The following is a 21,978-nucleotide window of genomic DNA, read 5'->3' on the forward strand; positions in this document are numbered from 1 at the left end:
GGATTGATGCACTGACAATAAAATTTAGATAATCCCTATCTTCAATCCTCTCCTTTCATGTGTACCCTGTGGTGTTTTATCCCTTTCTTGTGTGATCTGAATGATTTGATAGGTGCGTTTCTTACACACAAATCATGCCCAGCGGTCGATGTTTCTATCCACTGATTATGGTGTGTGGGAATATCATGCACAACTGAGCTCAAATGAAAGTGAACTTGGCTTTCCCTCCCCCCACCCCCAAACCCTGACTGAATTTTTCTGATTGTAAAACATACATTAGTGAATACTGCAGCAAAACGAGGGGAAACCACTGAACTGCATAAACACCATAGCTTGTGAGCCAGCAGCCTTCAAATTCATCCGTGCTAGAGGAGATGTTTATTGCCTGTGTGAACCCTCTCCTATCGCTTGTCCAGACATCTGCCCCGATGAAAGGAACACCATTCTGACAGATTTATACGTATTCTAAACTAGAGTAATCTATGTGCAACATGCAGCAAAAAGGGATGGGTTTTTAACAACCTACAGTGCCAGGTTCCATGATCAATATACACTTCCTACACACAGCTCGGCCTCTTTCGTTAATAGCATTATGATTCCATGATAGTGACTGCCAGATGAGAACCTGGCAGTTATACTCCATCTTCCCTTACTATGGACATTCTTTTCAATAAACAAAGATGGTGGGTTTGACTGTAGCAAAGGAAAGGGAGTTGCTGCTTAGATTCACTTAAGTTTCAGAGGTGAGTTCCTGGCTCCACTGAAGTTAATAGAAAAATTCCCATTGATTTCAATGGGGCCAGGATTTCACCCCCAACTGTTGAACTGCCATTAAATTAAGCTGCTACCCCTTCTCTTAATTAATGTTAGAGTGTACCACATCCTCCAGATCCCCAACTACTGAAAGGAGTGATGTTATCTAAAAGAGAAGTAACATTGCTTTACCTCAGTAGCTAATTCCTATTACCCCACAGCTAGTGTTTCAGTGTGTGTCATTCAATGGTTTCCAGTTTTACCTTTACTCTTATTAAGGATATTGCAGTATTTGGGGTATTCCCTAGCAGTGGACTGAGTGTCTGGAGACCCTGGTTCTGCCACTGGTCTGCTGAGTGATGATGGGCAAGTGATATCCCTGCTATATGCCTCAGTTTCCCCATCTGTAAAATGGAGGTAATGTCACTGACCTCCTTTGGAAAGCACCGTGAGGTCTACGGAATTGAGAAGTGTTACATATGAGCTGGATATTACTAATATACAGAATACCAAAGTAATGAGGCAGAGTGAATCACTTACACACCTCAGTTATGGAGATTTTAATGGCAGCCACTGTACTTTATAAATGCAATAACGAAGCTTGTGTCAGTCTCTGAGCTCTACAGGAAAGGAAGCAAAAGGTAGATTTTTCAAAAACAGGAATTGATGTTACCCTAACACTACTCGGCACTGATGCCAGCAATAAAACTCACTTTGATTCCAATGGGAGCAAAGTTACGCAAACCCTGAATGCTTTTTTAAACTCCCATCCCAAAGTTGCTTCCTGACATTCAAATAATAAGCTCTCATACCATATGGGTAAGAAACCTACTGCATGAGATTACAATGAGGTAACCAATGTCCAGGATAGGGAAACCATAGTGTTAAAACTGTACTAATGAATACCAAATACCCCAATAATGAGAACATATTGACATCAGCCGTGCAAGTGGGGAGACAGATGTTGCGATGTCTGTGTCTACCTTTTCTGGACTGCTATTTTACAATGATATGGCAGAAAGTAGTAGCATTGTAGTGCCGTGATTGCAAATGATCTTTCCCTGACTCTTTTAAAATGAATAAAGAAAGCTTGCATCTGACCCCTTGATGAGCGACTTGCTCTTGAGGAGGGTGAAAGAAAATAAACACCTAAAAATAGAAGTGTGCAAATGATGCCATTATGAGCAGCAAGATTGTTTACCACACTCCTTAGCCCCAGATTTATCACTATGCTTTTAACACACGCAGTGCATCTTTTTTTATTTTTTTTATAATTGGAACTCAGCCTGTGAAATGTAATTAAAGATCTCATAAATATTGCCAGCAAGTGCACCTTTCCCCCCACAACTAACTATTAAAATCTTCAAGCAGATCTCATCAAACCTTGATGGAATATGAACTAAAATATCTATTCGCACATGGTTCAGGATTGAGAAATTAATCTGTCTTTCTGTCTTCAACAAAATTAAAGTCACCCCTTCCTCCCCCTTACACTTCTTCCCACAATCTACTCATTTCTTTCATCTGATTTATTCATTTTCTAATCACTGAACAAAACTCAGCACTCAAATAAAGTCAGTGTGGTTCTGGCTAGAGTTCCATATCGTAGCTGCCAGGTTTCATTTTTGCTTCTTTCCGCCTTCCGTCTTGTATTGAAATAAGAGCAACTTTACCTGCCTTTAAGAGAGCTTATTCGTGCACGTGAGAAAAATTCTTTTCCATTCAGTGTAAATGACTGAGACCTGAACAATGAAACTCAACCCCATACCGAAGACCCTCTAATGGTACTTCAAAGACTTCGATGGGTTCTCGAGGGTGTGGAGGGGTGCCCAGGGACTGAAAGGAGGCCTAGTAAACAGACTAGCTGGCCTCCAGGCTTTGGTCTGTGAGAAGTACCTGCTTCTCTTTGTGAGGCAAGTGCTTCTGACTAGGCCAAATGGCAGCAATAGAAAAGTTTGACTGAGGCACATCTTGAGATTCACAATCCTTTAGATGCCACAGGGTGTGGAATGAACTTTAGGGTGCTCTCATAAAGACAAGTGATAAAACCCCTTCATATGAACGGCTACAGTGTGCCTTCGGGCACAGCCCTGTGTGAGCTGCAGCGTCCCAGGAATAGCCCCAGGGGGTAGGGTGATCACGTCTCCATTTTTTCGACGGGAAGGCCCAGTCGAAAATGGACATGGGCAGCTCCGGTAAGCTCCACTGACCGGGCCATTAAAAGTCTAGTTGGTGGTGCTGCAGTGATAAGGCAGGCTAATCCCTACCTGTCCTGGCTCCGCGCTGCACCCCAGAAGCGGCCAGCAGGTCCAGCTCCTAGGCGGGGTGTGTGTGTGTGGTGGGGTACAGGGCTCTGTGGGCTGCCCCCACCCCAAGCACCAGCTCTGCACTCCCAGTGGCCAGGAACTATGGTCAATAGGAGCTGCGAGGGCAGTGCCTGCGGGTGAGAGCAGCATGCAGAGCTGCCTGCCATGCCTCCACCTGGAAGCTGGACCTGCTGGCCGCTTCCAGGGTGCAGCGCAGAGCCAGGACAGGCAGGACGTGTGCCTTAGCCCCCGCACTGCACTGCTGACCGGGAGCTGCCCAAGGTAAGCCCATGCCCCAGCCCCAAGCCCCAACCCCCTGTCCCACCCTCAGGGAAGGGGCAGGGCTAGGGTGTTCAGTTTTGTGCGATTAGAAAGTTGGCAACCCTAGGGGACCACTGTGACTTGGTGACTCCCTTCAGAGATGTCATTCCCCCTGTCTTGCTATTTGAGTCTTTGGGATTGTAATCTGCTGCTGGTACAGATCGGCAACAAGTTACGGCACCCTGCAATGCAAGTTATGGCACCCTGAACTAGCTGGTGCATGAGGGGTGGGGAACACAGCACCTTCTCCGTCATCAGTGCACAGCGCCAGCTCTGGGCATCCCATCCAAGGAGAGGAGGGGATTTTTTCCTCCCCCGTTCTGCCCTGCATAGTTGTTTAGCCCCATCACAGTCCAGGTGTGGGCAGTCATGCTGACGCTGCAGTTTTAATGCCACACTGACAGACTACAATGGAGCCAGGACCTTAGCTGCCACACTCTGGCCTATGAAGCACGGGATGATTTCTGGTGGTAATGATACCCCAGTCGCCAGCCATGTCACTCTCACTCTCCCCTTTTAAGAAAGCTCAAGGGATCAGTGCTCGGGTGAAATCAGTGCACTGTAGAAAAGGCTTTCCATGGAAGGTATGTGGCCCTATTACCATCGTATCCGAGCAGCTCACAACCATTACATGAATTTATCCTAGGTCTCCCAAGTTCCAGGTGAGCACTCTAACCCCTGGACCAGCCTTCCTCTCCTTTCTCCTAGTGCAGACCGTTTCGGAGACCATTACCAGGGTTCAAAAGTTAAAAAATACCAGAAGCAACTGAAATCTTTGGAAAGCTCTCCAGAGTAAACAGCGCCAGAGTCTTCAGCACTTCATTACGGCTATCTTTTGATTTTGTTAAGTGCTGTTTTTGGCCCCTCATCAATGAACTGTTGCCAGGATGTTCTAAAGACTATGACTGCCAAAGGCTGAATAAAATGAATGTATTTATTGACACAGTAGCAAAACGCTCTCTCTTTGGATAGGAGATCATATGGTTGGGATTGTAGTTACACTTTATCATCAAAGCGCTGGAGTTTGCAAGCCCTTGGAATGGACACAGTTCTAACAGGTAATGGATCTGTTTTTTGCAGACAAGACAGAGTTCATCAACCAAACATATGAAATTCAGTACGCTCCACTCTGGTTACAAGGGCAGAGACTTCACTTATAATAAATACTTTCTTGTCATTCCAATGCCTTAAAAGGGAGGGTTAAGAGAGCTGGTAGGGAGCTGTGACTGTCGCAAAAAACATAAATAAAAAGATTGCAGAGAGCTACTGTACAAACGTTCCCTGTAAAATATTTTTCCACAATCTATTTAGATTACTTTAGTCCAACAAATACGATAAATGAAACTATCATGACAAACTGTATTATAGCAGCAGCAAGAGGACCCTTTGTGCATGGGACTGTTCAAATCCATAGTAAGAGAAAGCCCTAGCCGGAGAGCTTACGGTATGAACAGACAAGGCAGACAGAAAAATCAAGGCACAGAGAAGTGAAGTGACTTGCCTAAGATCACACAGCAGAGCAGGAGCAGAGCTGGGAATAGAATCCAGGTGTCTTGAATCCCAGTCCAGTGCCTGATCCATTGGACTGTGTTTTTAGTAGCATACCATTTTTATGTTTACCTTTGTGGTGGCCTTGAAACCAGTTCAGTAAAAACAGCTCCGGCTGCATTAAACCAGATCTGAGCTGTGGCTGTAACCTGCTTTGAAATCAGCTTACCTGAAATACTTTGAAAACTGGTTAGAAAATTTCACCGGGAAAGCCAGGCCCTGGATCCATGATAGTGACCATCCACCTGCCTTCTCCCAGGTCCTCCTACATGCTGAGCTCTGCAAATGCCCCTACACACTTGTTCTGAATCTGCCATTCCCCGTGTAGTGTAACTGGGGCAGCCCTGCGCTGTGGCTCGTGACCACTCCTACATTTGGTGAATGCCACACAGCTGGAATATGTAACATGTGCCAGCGGATCAGACCTGTAAACAAGGTGTCTGCTCTGTTTTCAGCCTGATTTACCATTTTCTGTATGATCTATAATTTACATCTTCAGTGGCTACGTGATGTGGGGTTTTTTTTAGTAGAGGTGCTATGGAGGAGGCTGCATATGTCACCGGAGTTTCGGAGTCGAGTTTGGGTCTCAATGCTGGCAACGCCCCTGCCTGCTTAATCAGAAGGCTGGCACGCCATGCCTGCGCATCTGGTTTTGCTCTCTGGTTTTATGCTCTTAGGCCCAGATTTTTGACAGTGTTTGGGCATTGCTGTGCTTGGCATTGCAACACCTCACTAATTTAGGAGCCCAATTCTCATTTTCAAAAAGATTTATGCATGTAGGAGCCTACATCCCATCAACTGCCAATGGGATTTTGGCTCCTAAGTACCTAAACCCCATTTGAAAATGAAATTTAGGCTCCTATATCAGGCATTGCAATGTTGGGCAGCAATGCCTGAATACCTTCAAAAATCTGGACCTTAAATGCTACCCCTTACAAGCAGTCACAAATACCCTCAAACTGAACCAAACACACAGCGGCATGTTTGGAACACGCAAAGCAGGAGCATATTTTTGGAAAATATATAGTCCCGGGCGTGACAGAGAGAGAGGCTGGAAGCGCAGAAGTGTCCACGGTAACAACTCAAACTAACAGTACGAAAAATGACTGTTGTGTCAGTGCAATTAATAACCCACTCAGCCGAGCACGCATTTCTATCCGTGGTTTAAACCAGTTGGAAAGATGGGCACGATTAACAAGTTTCACGTAGCGCCCTGAAAAGCCACAGAGACCCAAAGGGGCAGGGGAAGCCCAGACCCTTTCTTTTACGTTAGTTCAACACTCTCTCCTTTCGTCGCTCTCAGGAATACCGAACAGAGCAGTCGCCCTGCTATCACCTCCTGGAATGAGTCATGAGCTTGACTGAGTGGAGATGTAATTCCAATAGTGTTTGCAAGAATATTCTTCCAAATATTTAACTGGCAAGATGAGTAATTGCTATGCAAATTCCCTTGAAGGCAGTGACAGCGAAGTCGACTGTCTTAGCAATGCCAATCCCAACCTGGCACATCAAGAAAGGAAATTCCTGTTAAGGGTACAAGTGTCTATAGAGGAGGAGGAATTCAGCTTCATTGCCAGTGCCCTTCATTGCAGCTTCAGGGTATTAACCACCTAAATCATGTGATTTTCCTTTGGAGGCTGTGGCAAGAGCCACTGGTGCCAGCTGGCAAAGGGTTCACTGTTCTTTACCCGCAACTCCTAGCTCAGACATAACAAATTCCCCACACCTAATATACCACTTATGGTATTTATTCAGAAAGGGCAGCATGAGAGGTCTCTGATGAAAGCCTGTAACTTTTCAGTACTCATAATCATTGTCAGATGTGTGCGCAGGAAACACTGAAGGAATAATGACAGGTTTCAGAGTAGCAGTCGTGTTAGTCTGTATTCGCAAAAAGAACAGGAGGACTTGTGGCACCTTAGACACTAACAAATGTATTTGAGCATAAGCTTTCGTGAGCTACAGCTCACTTCATCGGATGCATACCGTGGAAAATACAGTGCACGCATCCGATGAAGTGAGCTGTAGCTCACAAAAGCTTATGCTCAAATAAATGGGTTAGTCTCTAAGGTGCCACAAGTCCTCCTGTTCTTTTTGAAGGAATAATGTAACTATATTGAAATTTATGCCCTTATGCGCTTGGAGTGAAAGTGAGTCACTAGCAAATCATATCACTCAGCGATGCCCCTTTCAAGTGTGAGGGAGTTGTCACCCCTCCCTGGCTAGCACATCATGTCCACCTTTGCACCAACTCACAGAAGTCAGTGGAAAACTGTTAGGGAAAAAGGGTTCCCCTCCCGTCTAGGGTTAGGAGGGTAGCCTTCCCTGGACTTCTGTATTAGCCAAACAAAACACAGAGTCTTGGCTCTTTGATATAAGCATAGAAAAAAGACAGCAGCGTAGCTTTACATGATTATAGGGTCGTTTTCTGGGTTTTTTTCCCTATCAAAACTGTCAATAAAACTGAGAGTGCTGAAACCCCTTGGAAGTGAAGAGGAATGACAGGACAGCGAGGGGATTGCCATCAGTGAATTGAGACAAAAGACTAATTCAGTATGGCACAGGGTGGGAAAAGACATTGTGCATCCATCTACTGAGGAGATACTTTAGTGAGCAGGGAGGATCCAGGAAAGACTGGGCCCTGGCTCCTTGGGGCTAGAAAACGCTGCAAAAGACTGAACTTTTGGATATTAATCTACTTCCTTAGCTAAGAAAGGGCAGGGCCTAGATTGTGGTTTATGATTTTGTTTTGGATGTAACCATTTATTTCCATCACTCACCTGTTTCTATTTGAATCATTGTTCTTTCCTCAAACAGATTGTCTTTTGTTTTCTTATATTTGAACTCAAGTGCTGTGTGTGACATAGGAGCGGGGGGCTACGGTTAAACTGAGGACGTTGCTCCCTTGGGAAGGGAGGATGTGGGTATCCAGGGGAACACTCTGAAAGGACGTGGGGACTCGGGCACATCTATTGCCAAGAGGCAGGGCTGGTATAGCCCAGAGGAGAGCGGCTTGAGCAGCTGACAGGCAGGTGGTGAGAGGGAACGAACACTCAGCTGACAAGAGCAAGACCCCATCACGCTGCAGGGAGGTGACAACAAGGTGACTCATAGCCCTGGATGAGCCAAGAAGCGTCACAGTGGCAGCTTTGGTTCTCTCTGACGCAGGGCTCTGCATTACGCAGCACAGAGGAAAGCAAACCAAAACCATGCTAACATGTACATACTTCTGTGGTGTATAACTGCCTGGGAGAGCAGGCAGCCTGCACTCCACTCCACTCCACTCCACAGCTCAGGGCCAAATTTTCAACTGGTCAGCATCAAAACTGGGACCAGATTTTCAAAATGTCTCAGCACCCAGAAGCTCTCACTGGGACACTGTTTGGGTGCTGCGCTCTTCTGAAAATCTGGCCCCAGTTGTGGGCAGGCATCTTTGAAAATCTGGTGGTTGCCATGGGATTTCTGCTCCCATTGAAGTCAACAGGAATTTTACCATTGCTTCCACAGAAGCTAGGGTGAGGCTAATGCTGAGCCCTTCTGTAATTCCCACAACCAGGCTGTCTTGCCTCTCTGGAAGGTCACAAGTGTATCTATAAGGGAAGCAGGTGGCTGTCTTAACCCTTCTTCTTGTACCCCTGTTTAAAGCCAGCTGTAAAATTTGGCTCAAATGTGCAAGATGTTGCATGTGCTGACCTGATCCAGTACAGCACTTACGTTCTTGCTTAGCTACGCACATGAGCATTCCCACTGCTCTCAGGTGTACAGGTGTAGACATAGCTGATCTAGACATAGTACTCAATCCTGCTCTGTGGAAATGCAGCTGTGAATGAAATATACTTGTTTGTTTCCTGGCTCTTTCCCATTTGTCCAAACTTTGAAATTATTTGTTTCAGGCCTTCCAGTTGAACGGATGGGGGGCAGCATGTTCAAATAAAATACTAACTGGCACCTGGTTATCCACTGAACTGACCCTTTGCTGGAAACTCATAGATAAATAACAATGGCCCAAACAGTATTTCAAAAGGTTTGCTTTTTTGTTTTGTTGTTTGTTTGGTTTTAGTATACTGTAGTATCAATGTACTTCTGCGGAATAGGCATCTTTAAACCTTTACAGTCGAGCTGAAAAGTGACTCCCCAAGAAAGGGAATGTCAGAGTTGGGAGGAAAATAAAGGATCATCCAATATCATTTTTCTAACACTCTAAAATACTCTTAGTAACTAAGTGTAGCGCGGTGGAAAAAAGTAAATGGTAGATAATGACCAGGAGATTTAGTCCCTGATTCAACAAGATACTAAAGCACATCCATAATTTTAAACCTGTCAGTAGTTCCACTGAAATCAATGTTACTCAAGTGCTGAAAGTTACACTTGTGCTTAGATAGATACCTTACAGAATCAGGACCATACTCTGTTTGCTAAGTTGTGAGCAGCATCACCAGCAGAGGGAGACAGAGTTCACATAGGCTGCACACAGACACTGCAGCTGTGGTTAGTCTCCTATTCCACAAGCAATCACAGAAGCTACAGCTATACCACACGCATCAGGCTTTGGATGTACTTTTCACGGATGTGGTACACAAAGTTACATGGCACGTTTCTATTTTTCCTAAGTCAACTGCAGTCTGCTCTTGTACCTGCCACTTCCCCCCATCACTCTACTAATTTCTGTGGTGCCCTGATTGATGCCAGGCTCAAACAAGACACAGCAACAGAGATCGATACAGCACTATGGGAAAGCGAGAGTGGTTGTTAGAGGAATGGAGCAATAAGCTGGTAAAAAGAAGAGTTTTAAGGCCTGGGCAGAGCCTCACTAACTTCACTGGGGTAGCATGTTGGAACAGGAATCCGCACACGTGCAACAAGTTGCAGGATTAGGGTCTCTTCATTTAGGGCCTTACCGAAAAGTCAATGGAAGTCATTGACTTCACTTGGCTTTAGGTCAGGCCCCTTCCTTCACAGAACGTGTGATATAACTAGCAACTAGCAGGACAGAGGGAATAAAATTCATATAATATCACACAACACAGGATTTAAGTCACACATTGAATCTAATCACTAGCATCTAATTGTAAGGATGGGAACTTTGATGTCTTTTTTTGTTTGTTACATGCTGTGTTTATTTATAGATATAAATAAAGACATTTTAATTTCATGTCATAATTAAATGGTCTTTCTGCAGATATATGCAACATTTCTATTTTATCCTTTAATGTGTTCATATATCAATGAGTGCATGGAATCACCTGCTGTAAGAATAAAAATGATCTAAACTGATGATAATATTCTGATCAGAGAGAAAGTTCCACCATTCCAAGGAATTCTTTTACTGTTAAAATGCATTACATGTTTCTACCATTCTGAGTATTATAGAAAGCCTGATAACAAACTAAGAGAAAGCAACAATTACCCACAAGGGAGTTATAAATAAAACTATAAAATATTCAACTGATCCATAATTCATTTGGTAGCAGACATCCAGCCATCTGGGCTGGGATAAACATGCGACTTAGGAATAGGATGGCTGGTGATGAAGATTTTATGTGCAGAATGGACACAGTCATTGCAAGTGATCCCATATAACAGTTTGTGTGTCGCTAGATTTTAGGCTTTGTTTTACACAATCGGTACCTCCATTTCTGTATTCCTCTGATTATATGTGATAAGCCTTCATAAAAATCACAAGTGAAATCCTGGCCCCATTGAAGTCAATGGGAGTTTTGCCATTGACTTCAGTGCAGTCAGGATTTTACCTCATATGTAATATACATATACATATAAAATATGTATTTTTCTATTTTTGTTGTTCATGTGTTTGTGTATGCAGCTTAATAATATGTGACTCTATGTGTTTATGTCTATTTTTAAACTGTCTTCATTGAGGTTAAACATCAACATGCACAATTCAACCTATAAATCAAAATATCTTTCTGCCCTCTCACCCCTCCCCATCCCCTTAAAATACAAGGACTATGGGCTTGATCCTAAGAACACTGACATCAATGAGAATCTTTCCATTATCTTCAGTGAGGCTTGGATCTAGACACAAGCAAAGTGTAAAGATGACAGGAGGCTATTTTCAAAAGCACTCAGTGCTGCCGTAACTGTTCTCACTAAAGTTAATGGGAAAACTCCCACTGACCTCCATGGGAACAATTAAGCCAGTGCTGAGCACTTCCAAAAATCCCATCCGAAGAGTAAATTACCATATCATTCTCACTGGAAAAGAAAAACAAAATGATTGCTGGAAAAACACAACAACTGAGCTCCATCCTTAAGGACCTTTGTGTAAATTATTTTATCTTCCTCCATTAGTCTACTTTTAAATAAATAATCTGTTCATATAGCTAAGACAATTAAAGAGAAAGAATAGCAATTCTTCAGTGTCACGGGGGGGGGGGGAGCAATAAGCTGGTAAAATGAAGAGTTACAAACCAAGGAAGTGCTACTTACACCTAAATTCTGACCAATTTGCATCCAGTGTGCAGCCAAAGCTAGAAGGTAAACTGTCGCTGAATGTAACAGCTGGGGCTGTTTCTCATTTCCAGAAAAGCTCTTTTACCCCACTCTGGAACTGGAGAAGGAACTTTAGTGTAAATAAGACTCAGTCCCAGCTCTTTGTAGTGATAGACACCCAGCAGCTGAGACAATGGGAACCATCACATGTTTCTGCATAAATATAAATGCATGCTTTCATTTGGATGAAAAGTCCTTCAACATCTTTTGTTTTAAAGAGTGTAAAGCACTGTTGGCTTAGAGATGTTTATGCCACATAACTGTGCCTCATTATTAAAATGAAAGGAAAGTGGGGAAAATGAAAACAAAAATGATGTGAAAATGGAAGGGAATATCATCCCTTTTACTGGGGACAGATCATTTTCCCACCAATTCTAGCACTGGTGAAACAACTGCCACTTTCTGGTGGTGGGTGAAATGAGCAAGAGTGGTTGCGTTTAAAAACATAGCAAGGCGCAAGTCCAGGTCTTGTTTCTTGTCTGAGACCTTTGGGTAGAGTGTTTATGCGGTATGCTGTACTTAGAGAAGATTCCCTGTTTGAAATTCCCTGCTATGCTGAATGAAGACACTCAGGTATGCAGGGCGAGCAAAAAAAAAAAAAAGGCAAACCAAAACAATCCTTGAGTTTTTCTGGACTTCTCCTAGATGCTTTTCAGTGGCAAAGTCAGAAAACATACACACTAGACATATGTGTGCACACAGACAAAGATCATAGAATATCAGAGTTGGAAGGGACTTCAGGAGGTCATCTAGTCCAAAGCAGGACCAATCCCCAATTTTTGCCCCAGATCCCTAAATGGCCCCCTCAAGGATTGAACTCACAACCTTGGGTTTAGCAGGCCAATGCTCAAACCACTGAGCTATCCCTCTCCCCTGCTGCCTTCATCGCCGTTTCAAACATGTTTCCCTGTGTAATATAATTTTCACAGGGCTGCAGCCCTCACATGGTGTCTACCCACTCCAAGCGCACACAGGTTTTGACATAAGATTATAACAAGATGTACATTGTAGATGCCCCCTTGCCAACCTGTGCTGGGTTGGTTTTCAGTGCCAAGAACATCCTAACAACTAAGGATAAACGTGCTGCAACTCCCTCTTTCTCCAGCCACGTTGCCCAATCTGTTGGAGTTGGGATCGAGGATCAGGACTCTTGCCAGAAGCCCATTTGATAGTACATCTCATATTTTTGCAGACACAGAGAGACACAGTGCTCAGCAGTGACCTGACCAGGTTTCCAGATTGGCTGTGGCAGCTGCCGGATCCCTCAGCTAATGTGGCTACTTGGCTTTCATCCACATCTGCTAGGACACCACTTTCGTCACTATCCTGGCTTTGAAGGGGCAGAAACAAATAATAGAAAATCAGATTCTCCTGCATCTTGGGGTGACCCTGTTCTCCTCCTTTAAGCAGCCAGAGCCAGTACTGGGGTGCCAAGAAGCCCACGGTCTCAGGCCCCTCCGATATGGGGTTACTAGAAACATAAAAGAGAAACTCTGCTTTTGTTAAGTACAAAAAGCATCCAGATCTTTTTCTTGAAAAAACAGCTCTGAAAACGCTAAGTGATGAAGGCTGAACAGTTGGATTCAGAGCAGAATCCACTTCTGCAGCAGGAGGCTGGGTGGGGACCTACCAATCCACCACCCATATGCATTTTCCCCCCATAAGGAAGTACTTGTTATTAGCCTGACTGCAAGTGCAGCTTGGTGCTCTAAAGCTCAAGACTAGCATGGGCTTTGGACCAGCTGACCGAATTCCAGAATGTGCTTTGCAAGTGTTCAAACCGGCATGCCCACTGCCTGTCATTAACAATGGTGGAGGAATGTAGCCATTAATATCCATAGAGTACATTTAACCCTTTCAGCATCTCTTGTCACTGCAAAGCCACATCATGTTACAACATGACTTTGAAAAGTCAAGTGACATGGCTTGATGTCTGCCAGGACCTTGCAGGTGAATCTTGCCCACATGCTCAGGGTTCAGCTGATTGCCGTATTTGGGGTTGGGAAGGAATTTTCCTCCAGGGTAGACTGGAAGAGGCCCTGGGGGGGGGGGGGGGGTTTCGCCTTCCTCTGCAGAGTGGGGCACGGGTCACTTGCTGGAGGATTCTCTGCACCTTGAAGTCTTTAAACCATGACTTGAGGACTTCAATAGCTCAGACATAGGTGAAAGGTTTATTGCAGGTGAGATTCGGTGGCATGCATTGCGCAGGAGGTCAGACTAGATGACCATAATGATCCCTTCTGACCTTAATATTTATGAGTCTATGAGGAGAGCCAGTTATGTTAACATTGCATCCAGCTGGTTGTGGTTAAATCCTGATCCACTACAGTGTGACCATGACAAGCTGGCACATTTCTAAGAAGAATTTTCTTCTGCCAGGGAAAGGAGACGATCAGAAGACTCCATGAAGCCCACTAGAGATCTCACCATGCAAATCTACTTGACCTGAAAGTGCTTAGAGTCTGTGTTTTATGGAAGCTATAGAGAATATTTATACAGACAGACATTCCTCCTTTATAATGCCCTGCACCTTCCCATAGTATCGATAGAAGACATACAGTATTTACAGTGCAGTCTCCAAAAAGTTAAAAACCATGGAGACATACAGCCAGTGTCACAGATAAGAGTGGGAGGGGGGGCATGGAAGCTGTAGGATTAATTTATATAATAATGAGAATTTCTCCATCTTCAAAGATATTTATCACTTAACTCTGGATAACACTTAAAAAAAAAGCAGAAAACATTCATTTACTTTAATTGGGAAGTGATAACAACTACAATGCCATGCCAGATAGATAGAACCTTTCATTTGAGTCATACCCATTAGCCCAACACAATTCATTGTTTGAATAGGTAACTAAGCAGCAGTTTTCAATATGTGTTAAATCCTCTGGCTTTCTAGGCATGAAGAGTAAATAAGCTCTCTATTTCTTTCTTACAGATAAGGGAAATCAAAAACAAATAAGGCTGAAACATGGGGAGCATAGGATTTCCAGTCTTCCATGACGATTCTGACCTTTTCCATGTTCTGACCAAAAAGACATTCCATCCTGTATGCCTTATACTTTATGTTAGCAAACTAATCAGTCTGAAGTAGGATTGTCACACAGTGGATAATCAGAACAACAATTAAAATCAGATGTCACAGGTCAATCTAAGCTGTCACCAACACAAGCAGGAATTTTCCCATTTTTCCTTTTTTCGGTCGGTAACATCTTGAATAGTGGTCATTACCAGTGGATAAACTGATTGTACTGGTATTAAAACTTCCCACACAAAACAAGGACTTTTCATGACAACAAAAACAGCTTAGAAGTTTGTAACAATCCACCTGTGATCAATGCAAGCATGATTTTAAGCCATTTTAGTTGATCCCTGTCAATATGTGCATTCAAATACGTACAATGGGCGTGCTTTTCACCCGGTATGTATGTCAAATCCTGTGAGCTGCCTGGAGTCCTGATCATACATATCCCAAACGATAGGTCTCTGAATAAGAATTCAGGGCAATAGCTCTGTTTCTGCAAAGATCAGAGGAGGCAGAAGACCTCGGGGGACTCAGGTATCAGGATTAATAGTTACTGTGCTATTTAGTCATAAAGCTTGGTGAAGAACTCAAAATAATTTCACTCAATATTTGCTTGGGCAGCAAAATGAATTAATTACAGCAGTGCTCACAACCCCTTTTCAGGTTTGTGTTCTGTGAATATTCTAGCAAGCCAGTTTCCTGGCCGGAATGTGCACCAAAGCAGGAATCAACACAGACTATTTTTGGAAAGCGAATTTTGAACTTGCAAACATGAGTATTCACACTGAAATCTGATGCCATGAGTTATATGTGTTCCATCAGGGAACAAAGACAGTATAACCTAGTTGACCAGTCATCACTCAACAAGGACATAATATTCCCAGACCTTATTCATCAGAGTCCTTACTCCCACCATTAGTCTCACTGATTTCAGTGGGGCTGCTCGGTTGAGTAACAGCTTACAGGGTCAGGCCCCAGCACAGCTGAATTTTATATATAGAAGAGTTTCAGAATAGCAGCAGTGTTAGTCTGTATTAGCAAAAAGAACAGGAGTACTTGTGGCACCTTAGAGACCAACCAATTTATTTGAGCATAAGCTTTCATGAGCTACAGCTGCAGGCTGTAGTGATGAAGTGAGCTGTAGCTCACGAAAGCTTATGCTCAAATAAATTTGTTAGTCTCTAAGGTGCCACAAGTCCTCCTTTTCTTTTTGCGATATATAGAAGACTGGTAACTAACTGCTCGTGGTCCATCTACAGGCCAGGAATGCACGTTGGGGACAATTTGCCAAAGCATTTCACAGAATGAATATTCATGAGACAATCATAAGCTGCCCACAGACCACTGGTGAATAAGGAAGAGGCTAAATTCCGCAAATAGTAATTTGCTCTGAATTCTTCCATAAGTTGTACCCTATAATCAGGTGCAGCGCCCCTTCCGGTGCCCTGGCTGACTGAGGGGCAGGTAGCTGCACAGCATCTGTGGACAGGGAGATCATGCTGGGTACAGCTTTTACAGCTATGCCCGCTGTAGAACAAACTTTGGCCAGCCTGGAGTTGGTGCATTGGTGGAGAGAGGGCGCAAAAACAATCCTCCTGCTCTTGGACCCAGAGCCTCACTGGGGAGCGGAGTCGCTGCTTCCAGGCTGAAAGAGGGGAAGGCAGAAATGATGGGAGGATGGGACGGGAATATGAGTGAGAAGCAGCCTGTGGAAAGTATGGCAGGGCAACCTCTCTAGGGCAAGCGACTCCCCAGAGCCATCCAGAGGAATTCTATCTGAGTTGGCCCGGCCTGCCCAAGGGCCCAAGAGGCAAATACTCTCCTGCACATCTGGGGGAGTGTAGGATACACTCAGGGCCTTAGCACTGCATGGTGGCTGGCCCTTTCGTGGACCTGCCAGGAGAACAAGGAAACTTCTCATCTTGTGCAGCTTGCATAACAAGGAGCCACAACAGCTCAGGGGAGCACAGGTGCTGTTCTTCTAAGGGGGGTGTCAGACACCTCAGTGGGGAAAGGAAAAGCAGACTGTGGTCCCACTCCCTTCCCAACCTGACCAGCGAGAAAGCTGGTGATGGGCAGCCTGCAGCCTGTGCCACAGGGAGTTTGGGGGAAGACCACACATCATCCCTGAGGCACAAACAAACTCCAAACGCTCACTGGGGTGGTGTCCCTCTGCAGGGCAGTGCTCGTCAGGCACATTTCGGCTTTTAGAGCATTGTAGCAACTGTCCGATTGCCTTAGTAAACAATCAGGGCAAGCAAGGACAGTCCGGTTCAAAGTGAGTTAAAAGGTTCTGATTTCTCTGAATTGGTGCAAAGAGATTCTCATACACCAGTCCGGTCAGGTTAGTTTTTCTAGTTGCAATGTTCCTAACTTTAAATATCCCTCTGGAACAGGGCCAGCCACCTCCCGAGCACCACGTCATGGCCAGTGGTGCCTCTCCAGTGCCTGCTACCATTTCCTCCCAGGGCCCCTGAATACCTCACAGTCCACAGGTAACTACCACATTCCCCTCCTGGGGTCCCATTTATTGAGTCTTTATGTACTGACCCTCCAGCCCCAACTCCAGCTCAGTCACTCTCCCGCTTCAGATAAGGAACCCCCAGCCCTTTTCCCAGAGCTAGGTCCCAGCTCAAAGTCTCTCCGGCTTTACCTGGCTGGAGCTCCGCCTTCCTCAGCCCCTCTGGGTTCCAGGCACCAAATCCTTGGGTCTCCAGCAGGAGCGAGGCCCAGGACTCCCAGGCTCCACCTGGCTGAAGCTTCCTCCGCAGTCTGGTTCTGACTTCCAAGCCCAAAGCCTTCTTTCAGTCGGGGTCTCTAGCAGGAGCCTTCACTCACAGAAGCTCTTCTGTGTCACAGCTCCCTTGGTCTCAGGGTCTTCCCTGCAGGAACCTTTCACACTCTTTAGCCTCTCCACCATTTCCTGAGCGCCCCACTTCCCCCAATCATAGCCTTCTGCTGCTCTTTATGGGACAATCCCCCTGATCTCTCCCAGATATAGCTCATTCTGTAATCAGGGTTAGCTAGCTCCAGCCCCTATGGGCAAGCCATGCTGACACACCCCTCCCAACAGAAAATCCCACAACATGAGTAAAAACACACAGGCTCCATACTAGTTTGGTTCTCACTAAAAACACTGAATACTCAAAGTAGATTGTAGATCTTTTCTGCACAACTCCTGCCTGACCTAGATACATGATGCATAATATGCCTATGCAACCTTAAATGAGACAGTTGGGCAAATGCGTTATGACACCACCTTTAATCACATGACCACAAGTAGTTTCCTCCCCAGCCCCACCCTGGACCCCTGCTTCATCCAAGGAATAGATCTGAGCTATGCAGTGAACAAGACTGTTCTCTGAAGGACAGGGAGTCAGCAACGTGTCCATACACGGACACGAGTGTCTGTGGTAAAAATTTTAAGGTCCATGGCAATTTTTTAAAAAATTGAACGACAACCCCCCCTCCCACAATGTCCATCACTAAGTACGGTCATTTTATCAAGTGTCCGTCGCGCAGTATGGTGGTGCCGACCCCCGCTGAAGGACCCGACCTCATCCACTCTAGAAGGCGTAGACAGGATGAGGTAGGGCAATGAAAAGTCCAGGTCTAAGGTGGGCGCTGTTTGCTCTTTAAAGATTATCCTCCTCCACCCCTCGGACCCTGCGTGTTCCCTTTGAAGGGTTAGTGTCCTCTGCCACCTCCTTCCCCCGACATTCCTTCTTCCTCTGCTGCCTGCCCCAGGAGCAGGGAATAGGGAGTCAGTGGGTGCTCACCACTTTGGAAAACCAGGCTTTGTAACAGGACTCTAAAAAGGGATTTAGGAACCTAATTTTAGGCTCCTATTTTTTAATATCTTGAACCGGTGCTGTTCAACTTATTCATGAGTGATCTGGAAAAGGGAGTGAACAGTGAGGTGGCAAAGTGTGCAGATGATGCAAAATTAGTCAATATAGTCAAGTCCAAAGCTGACTGTGAGGAGTTATAGGAGGATCTCACAAAACTGGGTGCTTGAGTAATAAAATGGCTGGTGAAATTCAGTGCTGATAAGTGCAAAGTGATGCACACTGGAAAAAATAATTCCAACTACACATATATAATGGTGGGTTTTAAATTAGCCATTACCACTCAAGAAAGAGATCTTGGAGTCATTATGGGTAGTTCTCTGAAAACTTCAGCTGAATGCACAACAGCAGTCAAAAAGGCGAACCGAGTGTTAAGAACTATTAGGAAAGGGATAGAAAATAAGTCAGAAAATATCATAATGCCACTATATAAATCCATCGTACACTCACACCTTGAATACTGTGTCCAGTTCTTGTCACCCCCTCTCAAAAAGGATATAGGAGAACTGGAAAAGGTTCAAAGAAAGGCAACAAAGATGATCAAGGGCATGGAATGGCTTCCATATGAGGAGAGACTAAAAAGATTAGAACTGTTCAGTTTAAAAAACTAAAACTAAACTGTTCAGCTAAAGGAGGGATATGATAGAGGTCTATAAAATTATGAAGGGTGTGGAAAAAGTGAATGGAGAAGTGTTATTTATCCTTTCCTACCCTTAATAGGCAACAGGTTTAATACAAACAAGAGGAAGTTCTTCTTCACCCCACACACAATTAACCTGGGAAACTTACTGCCATTGGATGTTATGATGGTCAAAAATATAACAGGGCTCAAAAAAGAACTAGATAAGTTTATGCAGGATAGCTCCATCAATTACTATTAGCTAAGATGATCAGAGATGCAACCTCATGCTCTGGGTGACCCTAAACCTCTGATCACTCCAACGGCCCTGCTCTGTACATTCCCCTTGAAGCTCTGGTACTGGCCACTGTCAGAGACAGAACACTGGGCTAGATGGACCAGTGGGCTGACCCAGTACAGCAGTTCTTATAAACAGTTTAATGAAAGCAAGATCCTTCATTATCCTCCTCCTAGAGATTCCAATGACATTGTGTTTGTGACAGTATTTTTAATACTGATAGACAGTCATAAATTAATCATTTAATCACTCAACTTCTTCAGCAGAAAATCATTATTGGATTCCATACGCTGATCAGCCAGAGTTAGCTAATCAATTTCATCTTCCAGCTTACTGTAATATTTTTTTCATCTTGCACACAGAACTAGCTATTTTTCTTGCTGTACTATCAAATCTAATTTTGAATCGAGACGGTTCACACATGTCTTGCAGTCAGAAAGGAAAATTACATCAGTCTGAAAATGCTAGACTGGCTACTGGTGCCGATTTAAAAAAAAGAAAAAAGAAAAAGAAAAGAGAGAGAGAGAGAGAAATTACTTAAGAAACAAACACATTTTTCAGGAAACAATCCCTACAGGAACCCAAAACCAGATACACTGTTTGTTGCCAAAGGTTTCATATATAAAAAACATCTGGTGTGGCCAATATCCTGCTGTTTGTGCATTTTTCAAAGTTCTGAAATTAGCAAGGTCTTGGGATTGACAAAGAAAAAAAACAGGCATTCCATCTGCGATGCTGCTTAGTAAGTATCTATCAACATGACATGCCATTTTTAATTTCCATGGGCCAGTATTTCTTATAGCAACGGTTCCTTTCGCCTCCAGTTCAGTCCTTATGCCAACCCGGTAGGAGTCTGATTCTCTAACCCACTCCACCAGTTTTAGGCAAGCATAGTTCCATACTGGCATGCAATGGGTGTCATGGAATGGAGAATTAGGCCCTTGATCTCTGACTGTGTTCATTGTGATGAGGAGCCCAATCATGCCACCTTAAGGTGAGTAATTCCCACTTGTAAAATCTCCCCCTCTAGCTCTAACTCCCAGTGCAAAGGATCCTCTAACCTTTGTCATCTAATGGTATCTAAAGCAGCAGGGAGCAACCTAAACTTCCAAGCTCTTTCAGGGGAATGTTTGATATATAGATCCGGCAACTTTTAGCTCATGCAAATAGACCTTGCTCATCTTCTGAATAAGGAGTGAAGATTGAACCATAAATAGTGCATTCTCCTGGCTCTATTATTCAATTTGGACAGGGCTGTAGGATGTCTATCTGGATGCGTAATGGATTGTGCAAACATGACATACTGAATCAAACAGAGGAAGCATAAAGATGTCGCTTCAAGTCTGCGCAATGAAATAAACACATTGGGCCCAATTCACCATTGTGTTACTCCAGTTCTACTACAGTGTGATTCCTCTGATTGCAATGCAGTTATGCTGGCGTAAATCCAGAATATCACACTGGTGAATCAGGGCTATAACGTCCATTATTTTTTGACATGAGCTGCATTTATCATCCAAAACCCACAGGGTAAGTTTTCCTCACAAAAGATCTGCTAATAACTGTACAGTGGGTACGTTCTTATCTCAGTGCACAGAGAGGCAGCTATGCATATAAATCCTAATACAACTATTGGGAGATTTTGGCATAACTCACAAGGTGGAAGTGTTTCCTTACAGAAAGTGGTGATCATCCATATCTGATCTTCTCACCTACCGTTACTTTATTGAGCTTTATGTGCCTTTAGCTCAGCACATCGGGGAAATATCCACTGCTGTGTATGAAATGCTAACATCAACCCAATAACTTGTTTTGTCCAAGAAGAGAACTGCTGGCAGCAGCCTTCATGATGGGGCCAATGGTAAACTGCATTAAGGGCCATGACACTTGTTTATTTGAATTAAACAGGTGGTTTTGCAGGTGTCAGGCTGACATCTGCCAGCGCTACTCTTGAAGGCTTCCTGTCACGTCAATCAGCACTGAGCAGTAACCCAATAGTGCTTTTATTTCCTCTCCTCGAGATACATTCGTATGGTTTGCCTGACACATCAGCAATCCAAATTAATTACCGGGGCACGGACTTGATTCGTTACAACACATCAATGCCCTCTCAGGTGGCTGCTGAACCTGCTAACATGTACCTGTGCTGTTCGAATGAAATTCAGTCCTGCTCAGCCTAGCATCCTTCTGTTTTGCAGCCAGGACTCTGAAATCTGTTTGTCGCTCAGTAGCTTGTGCCAGATTTCTCCGTTAAAAGCATTTTCTTTAGAAGGAGCAGGAAAGGCTGGCTTGGGAACCTGGCAGCAGAGCAGTGCACTGTATTTGCAAGAGCTCTGAGTTTAGATCCTAAAGATGGGCCCATGCTCCCAAATGCCACTAGCCAGCTGTGCTTGAGGAGCAGGGTCCTAAGCCTTTGCAGGAAGGAGCACCTCATGTTCCTGGGAGGTGCAGGAAGCGGACAGCATGAGTTCCACACTCAACCCTCCAGTAAGGAAGGCCATTTGCAATACAGCACCATTAAGAGAGGGAGAGTTAAGAGAGGCAGAACATGATAGGGCCTTTGAGGGCTCTGGGAACAGTGCCTACCAGCGCGTGTGAGATGCAGAGAAGGGTACACATAGTGCTGCATCCCGTGTAGAGGGCAGGACCATGGCTCCCGCTTCCTTGTCCCCTGGCCGTGTCCGTGCTCCCTGAGTGCAAACTGTGTAAATCAGCTTGGGCTTTACATGGGCTGTGCAAGGTGG

At 44.5% G+C, this 21,978-nt stretch overlaps 1 protein-coding gene across 15 annotated transcripts in view; it reads right to left on the bottom strand.

Moving 5' to 3' along the window:
* Nucleotides 1–21,978, bottom strand: part of EPHA5 (EPH receptor A5) — a 372,563-nt gene that overhangs the window by 168,245 nt on the left and 182,340 nt on the right. The window contains exon 6 of one of the 15 annotated variants that reach the window (XM_075127425.1): nt 18,458–18,695. The exons of the other annotated variants lie outside the window; for them this stretch is intronic. Within the exon in view, the coding sequence (XP_074983526.1) occupies nt 18,601–18,695 (95 nt within the window). The 3' untranslated portion in view covers nt 18,458–18,600. Of the gene's footprint in view, nt 1–18,457; nt 18,696–21,978 lie in introns of those variants that run through there. 15 annotated transcript variants of the gene reach the window in all.

Source organism: Caretta caretta, chromosome 4, assembly GCF_965140235.1.
Source record: "Caretta caretta isolate rCarCar2 chromosome 4, rCarCar1.hap1, whole genome shotgun sequence".
Lineage (NCBI taxonomy): Eukaryota > Metazoa > Chordata > Testudines > Cheloniidae > Caretta > Caretta caretta.